Genomic DNA, 7,500 nt, shown 5'->3' on the forward strand with positions numbered 1-7,500 from the left:
GGCTTTGTTGGAACTGACGCTACTGGCTTGGACAGTTCGGAAGACGATATAGATAAGCCTTACCAATTACCGCGCCCCAAGTCACGAGCCTCTCTTGGGGTGGGTACCTTGGCTGCTGCTGCCAGCTCCCGCGTTGCGCGAAGCTACAATTCCCTGCTTTTCTAGCTGGGCTGATAGTCTCCTGATCCTGGCAATGGAGGGGTATAAATGTGATGTTACTGTGTACAGGTTCCTCCTTCCATTCCTTTCCTTTCCAGCGGACTCTTCTTCTCCGTTTTCTTTCCAAGGGCTCCTCATATCTTTGGTAATTTTCTTTTTCTCCCCTTCCCGTCTCTTCATTCTCCCTCCATGCGACTTGCAAGGTGACCTGACTTAGGAAAGACTTGTGCCTAGTTTTAGATATCATCTTCCCTGTTACTGTAATACCCAGGCGTCCCTATAATTTAAACGAAATCAAAAGAAAACCATAAAGACAACCACTGGGGTTTCATGGGTTAAAGAGGGTCTTGAAGTCACCTGTGTATATAAATTTATATCAAAACTAAGCACCTTATGCAACACTGCTAAGAATGTTTGCAACAGTTGATCTTTTTTCCAGCCTGTCACACTATACTGTGGACATTCAACCACCCAAGGGGGTAATTAACCCCAGGGATGTCGTTTAATGCTAATTAAGGAAACTAATAGGTTGCTAATGTATGGTGTCTTTGAAATTATAAATCTAAGATTCTGATCCTTACCTGAAGGCCATTTAAAAAAAAAGTAGAGTTTAAAACTTGAGGGCATTAGCACAATAGTCTTCCATTTCCGGTTGCCAAATAAGTTCAAGACAATTATGCTTTAAGCACAAAGCTGAGAATATGTTGAGTTTTTATATATTTATCAATCTAATAGTATAAGTATTTATTCTCCAGTGCCACCATAAGTGGTCCCTCATTATTGTATACAAATCTATACTTGCAATATGTTCACATCATTGTGTGTACTCAAATGTAGCACACACACCCACTCAGAGGTTGTGCCTATGTTAGAATTGTAGTGCTCAAATAGTGCTGTCTTCGAATACATCTTGAATCTTCTTATTCTCGTTAAATTTTTTGTGTATGTACATCTTTTGTATATAGATATATACAGGAAAATAGTGTGTAAATATTGCAAAATTCATACAATAAATATTGTAATACTGTATTCAGAAGTTGTAATAGGAGAGGATAGATGTGTAATTTTGTTATACTGTCAGTATTTCTTATATGTCTTGTCCTCTCTTTGGAGGGTAATGACACATAGATTAAAAAGAAAAAAGAAAAAAAATAGGAAGAGATGAAAAACATGTAATATAGTTCACCAAAAAAACTATTGTTAAGAGGTGAAAGAACACGTAACATCGTTACATTGCGTTCAGAAACCTCAGAACTTGTCATTAGGAGATGAAAAAAAATGTGTGCTACCACCAGCCGTAGGATCTCTGTAATAACACCCTTTTTCCTTTCATTCCCTTGACAGAACTCGAGTGACATCTATTATGACCCAGACGAAATGACTCTCCCTTCTCGCTTCGACCTTGACCATCCCCCTCCTATTCCCAAGGTCACCTATCCACAAAGCTTCAACCGAGGTGTCCACTTTTAATCGTCTCATCTATCACCTCTCCACGTGTGTATGATGTGATAGGGCACAACGCACCTGTCTGAAGACAGGCTGTGTTGAGTTTGTGAGGGGGGACTGCACAGTTGTGGGGATACATAACATACCATGCATTTGTACAGTAGAAGCATGTATTGGACATGCTAAAGCAATAGATGAGGAAGCATTTTTTTCCTACTCTTTTTTCAAGATAGAAAAGATATACTATCTATATCTGTCTCATAATGTCTTAAGAACAGTAGTAAGTCTTTATCTCTGTCTGGAGGTAGAGCCCCAAGGGGATGAGAGTTCCAAGATATCTCTTATCAACTTTATCATATTTCATCCACAATTTCATGTGAGAGCTGGCAACCAGCAACTACTCGCCTCCTACTATTACCATAAGCTAGTGATATAAACATAATCCCACATTGATACGACACAGACATGCCCAAAGTTTCTTCTTGGAGGGATCTAAAGGAGGCCTAGAAACTATGGAAGCTACTAAGTGACTGGGTTTCCAGTCAGGGAAACTCTAGGCAAGTTATCTAGAGAAATACTACTGTTCAACTACACATAATTTTAAATGTTATTCTTTGTGTCTAAGGGGAATGAATGAGCGAGAGGTGAATAAGTAATTCCTGCATTGCATTTGTAAATCCTATTACCTGTTACGTCAACAATTTTCACTTGAAAACTTGAGAGTGATGTCAGTCATTCATTCAATATTGCACAGCATGAGTATATGTAGACCCGATTGTAGTTTATGTAAACATTGGATTATGTCCAATATGCAATATCTCTTTTCAGTTTACACATTTATGTTTTCTCGTCTGTATATTTTCTTTCTTCACACTTGTCTTCTATCAGATGTATATCATGTATATATTCACTGAATGTGAGGGTGAGCTACAGAATAAAGGGAGTGAGTAAATATGTGGGTAGGATGAAAGGTGTGATGAGTAATAGGTACTTGGGAATGAATGAAAAGAAAAAGTTGTACGAGAGAATGGTTGTATACTTGGTACAGTATGGAGTTGGGACTTAGAATGTAAGGTAGACTGGAAGGAAGAGAATATTTTTTTGAGATGAGGTGTTTGAGAAGTGAAAGTATTTTCATGAAAGTGGCAGTTGCCGACAAGACTGACGAGTTAAACACCATGTGAGGATGGAGCCTTTATTTGTACGACGTTTCGCTTATTACAGCTTTTTCAAGTACATAGTTGTGATACACATCCTTGAGATTAAATAAGAGAAATGGAGGAATCTCAAGCATGTGTATTACAGCTATGTATTTGAAAAAGTTGTAATAAGCGAAACGTCATACAAATAAAGGCTCCGTCCTTACATGGTGTTTAACTCGTCAGTCAAGTGAAAGTATGTTGATAAGATTGTGTTGAAGGAATGAGGAAAAACTAACAAGGAATGTGAAAAACAGAAGCGAAGCCCAAGAGGAAGACTAGTATGAGATGGATGAATGGGGATGAAAAGGCCTTTGAGTCTAATATTGGTATTTATTTTTTATCCTACAAATGTCTAAGTATCTTCTCTGGTACCTTTACTTCTTATTTTAGCTCTCCTAACTTCACAGTGTGTGTCACTTAAAACTTCAAGTGCCTTGTAACAACACCTTTCCAGTAGAAATACTTTTGATACTTTCCCTATTTTATTTCTTGGTGTGTGTTATATGCCAATGGAACAAGGAAGAGAAAATACAAGAGATTATGAATGAACGAGTGGATGACGCAACCTAAATGATATTGTAAAACCGTAGGAGCAAACCAGCTTTGTCTGTCAGATCCTACTGTGGAGGAACTGTGCCTCGCTGCACTGTGTTTGGCCCAAGCAGTGTGATGGGGAGTGGGTGGCTGAATGGGCCTTTTGGCATATGTGTGTATTTTGAACCGGCTACCCTCCTTATAAGGGGGAGTTGTGGCTGTTGTATATGTATGTACATATAAAATAAGATTTAGAAATAGATGTACTGTTGATCATTTGCTAATGCTTCCCTGCACCACATTTTCATCATACTTTATATGTTTAATGCAAATCTCAAACCTTGTTAAATACTACGTTATGTTTCCGAAACTATTCATTATTTCCCATAGTCATCTGTGCACATAAACATATCCATGGTAAGGGGTCAGTGATATGGGTTTTCAATTTCCTTATTGATCAATAGTAATCTTTTATTCACTGACTCGTTTCATTTCTCCATTTTTTGCTCACTATTTAGTTCACCTGGAGTGATTTTCTCTTTGGGACACATGAAGCGCCCGTACATGTTTGTTGACAGACTCGACCCAAGACTAACGAGATGGGGGGGAACATTGCTGTGGATCCAAACAGCAAGGCATTAAGTACTCTTGACTTGCCAATCACTTTTAGTTTTATTAACCTAAATGTATGCAATTTCCTGACTGAGTCATTGTAGACTGACCTACAGTATCTTACCCTATTTATTCATATTTATATTTCTACCATTTGTTTTTGGTCAGTTTGAAATAGACGATGTTGCAGCAAAATTCAAAACCAGCGTAGCACAAATTAAGATCACAGACGTATTTTCAGTATATTAGTGCTGTATTATTGGAGTTGCAAGGATATCAGGCCTTGTATCATGGTCAAGCAATGCAATTGTATGTCATCTATACTTATACAGATAAATGTGAATTACTGGAATGTCCTTTACTAGATAAGAGGTACTAGGACTGGTCTGCAGTTGTGTGGTCCCTAAGGTACTCATGTTGTATCCTTGCAGTTTATTGAGTTAAAATAAACTTATATAAACCAGTCATGGTGTATCTATTTCACATGAAATCCATAATCCAGTGAACTACAGTGGCAAATCATGCTGGCCTTTAGTTAATAATGAGGCTGTAAATTGAGAAGAAAATACAAATAAAGTAACCATAGTATTTTCACTAGACAACTCTAGTGGTCAGCTTCGCAAGGATGAAGAGAAAAGGAGGATAGACAAGGATGCACAACGTCTCACAGGAGTTCTTAATGTTTCCAGAGGAAGTAAAACCCTCCTCGCAGCTGAGTCTTTTCTCCTATTTTTCACTTTTCCGCTTCTGGCGCCGGTACTGTTAGTCTGAGCGGTGTCCAAGTGGACTTGACAGGAGCCCTAGCAGCCCTCGATCTCTGGGTGAGGTGGTTAAATCGGAGCAGGTGACCAAAGTGTGGGCCAAATCGGTCACTTGCTGATTTTAGCCAAAATCCATGGAAATTTTTGGGGATAATTTTGGTCACCTGCTCCGATTTACCCACCATCTCACCCACAGTTCGAGGGGGGGCCAGAGGTCCTATGGGGTCTACCTGGACACCACTCAGGCCAAAAGTACGGGCGCCAGAGGCCCAAAAGTGAAAAACGGGAGAAAAATTCCCTTTTTTGCTCCCCCAACTTTGAAGGGGCACAACAGCCACACCCTTGGGCCCAGGTTCCTCGCGTCTACCTCGCCGCTCATTATGACCGACTTTCTCCCTCTGGGCTAAGTTTAGGCCAAATCGGTCACCTGCCGATTTTGGCCAAAATCCATGCAGATTTTTGGGGGTAATTTTAGTCACCTGCTCCGATCTACCCACCATCTCAGCCACAGGTCGAGGGGGGCCAGGGTCGCCGAATAAGTGAAGCGGCCTTGCTGTCTTATAAGTGGAAAAACGCTCTCGGCATATAAATATATGGTTAAACTAATTAGTTTTCTTCATAGACAGTACACGTTCTTTATATTAATCATTAGTTAATATTAACCATAAGTGAATAGGTAAAGGGTACACGGGCTGAGGGATCTTTTTTATTCCTAACTAGTTTTGACCGAGTGGCTTCTTCAGAGGAAAACTAATTAATTTTCTTAACAGACATTACACGTTCTTTATATTAACCATAAGTTAATATTAACCATAAGTGGATAGGTGGTAAAGGGAACACGGGCTGAGGGAAATATTTTTATTCCTAACTAGTTTCGACTGAGTGGCTTCTTCAGAGGAATAAAGGTCGAAGTCAAGCTGGCCCAAGAGCGTGGCGGTGGCAACTTTACAAAGTTGAGCCTAATCTCCCATTTTTCACTTTTCCGCTTCTGACGCCAATACTGTTGGTCTGAGTGGTGTCCAAGTGGACTCCACAGGAACTATGGCCGCCCTCGACCTGTGGGTGAGAAGGTGGGTATATTGGAGCAGGTGACCAAAATTACCATAGGAAAAAAAAAAAAAAAAAAAAAAAAAATCAAGGTGGATCCATGGATTTTGCCGAAAATCAGCAGGTCACCGATTTAGACCAAACATACCCCAGAGGAAGAGTCGGACACAGTGGACGGCGAGGTAGACGCGAGGAGCCTGGGCCCAAGGGTGTGGTGGGGGCAACCCTCCAATTTTGAGCCTTTTCTCCCATTTTTCATTTTTTTGCTTCCGGCGCCAGTACTGTTGGTGTGAGCTGTGTCCAAGTGGACTCGACAGGAGCCCTGGCCACCATCGACCTGTGGGTGAAAAGGTGGATAAATCAGAACAGGTAACCAAAATGACCCCAAATTGCCCAGCCATCCAGGGACAGACAGCGCTTCTGACGTTAGGCCTCATTCTGAGCCTCCTGTCGTGTGACAGTGGCCGCTGCGCTGTCGCCTAACCCCGCAATGCTCGTGCCTTAGCACCACGTGGGTTGTGCGGGGATGGGCTGCACACGGCCTCTCGGCAGGGGATACCCTACGTGAGATGTCACAGTTGCGGATGTCCGGCCTCGGGTTTCCCTTGCCGACCTCATTTCAACATCAAATTCGCCCTCAATTCGTCCTCCATAACGCCGAGAAGTTGGGCCGAACCGGGCCACCATGTCCCAACCTTGGTCATCGGTGCCAACATCGGGCCCAACGAGGCTCACTTCAAAACGAATCGGTTGAGTCAGTTTTGTTCCATACTCCTGCCCCGTTACCTCCCTCCCTCCCTCCAACTTTCTAGGTGTACCCACCACCGTGACAGAGTACTCACTCAACATCACTTAGCATTGTCGGGAGTGCTTGGCCGCGGTGAAGTCTTGGGCCAGTGAACGCGAAATATAACAAAAGAGAATCGATCTCTGGGTTGTAACTTGCCAAGGTTGGCGTCAAAAATCAAATGACAACTTGGCTGAACCTACATCACCTTCCTACATATCGCCCATCCGGGAGTCCTCCGCTATGGCCCGCGGCCGGACCGACACGGCGCCGTGACCAGCAATCGGTCTACATGACTTAATCTATTTGGGTGAGGCTCGGCCACCGTACGCCAGCGCTCATTGCCTGCATCGCCCAGCCCACCCGTGACAGCGCTTCTGGCGGTTAGGCGTCAGTCTGATTCTCCTGGCGTATGATGGTGACCACTACGCTGACGCCTAACCCCACAACGCTCATGCCCGGGCACCACGCGGGTAGGGCCGGAATGGGCTGGACCTGGCCCATCGGACGGGGATACCCTACCACTATACGGTATATGTGGGATGCCATAGTTGCAGATGTTGAATGAGTAGACAAGAATTGGTTTACTAATAGGGTGGTCGATGAATGGAATAAACTTAGTAACCATGTAGTAAGCGCTGAAACTATCAGTTGTTTTAAAAAACGATCAGACAACTTTATGGATGGGGACGACAGGTGGTGATGGATACGGAGCTGCCTAGTGTAGTCCTTATGGTCTCTTGCAGTCTCCTTTATTCTTATGTTCTTATGTTATGCTCGGTCATGGCGGCGGGTACACCTCAAAAGTTGGAGGGATGCCGGCAGCGTGGTGGGAGTGTGGAACGAAGCTGACTCAGCCAGTTCGTTCCGAGGTGAGTCTCGTTGGGCCCGATTTTGCTGGCCTCACGCAAACTTTCGAGGTGGACCCGCCACCGTGACCGAGCACTCGTTC

At 43.0% G+C, this 7,500-nt stretch overlaps 1 protein-coding gene across 2 annotated transcripts in view; it reads left to right on the plus strand.

Moving 5' to 3' along the window:
* The window catches only part of pwn (calcium-binding EGF-like domain-containing protein pawn), an 86,217-nt gene extending 83,300 nt beyond the window's left edge, over positions 1-2,917 (plus strand). For both annotated transcript variants that reach the window (XM_076208432.1, XM_076208443.1), the window contains 2 exons: positions 1-99; positions 1,504-2,917. The exon at positions 1-99 is cut by the window's left edge and continues 116 nt beyond it. In XM_076208432.1, coding sequence (XP_076064547.1) covers positions 1-99; positions 1,504-1,629 — 225 coding nt within the window. In that variant the 3' untranslated portion in view covers positions 1,630-2,917. The remainder of the gene's footprint in view (positions 100-1,503) is intronic.
* The last annotated feature ends 4,583 nt before the right edge of the window (positions 2,918-7,500 follow it).

Source organism: Oratosquilla oratoria, chromosome 2, assembly GCF_046742065.1.
Source record: "Oratosquilla oratoria isolate Oo_2021 chromosome 2, ASM4674206v1, whole genome shotgun sequence".
NCBI lineage: Eukaryota > Metazoa > Arthropoda > Malacostraca > Stomatopoda > Squillidae > Oratosquilla > Oratosquilla oratoria.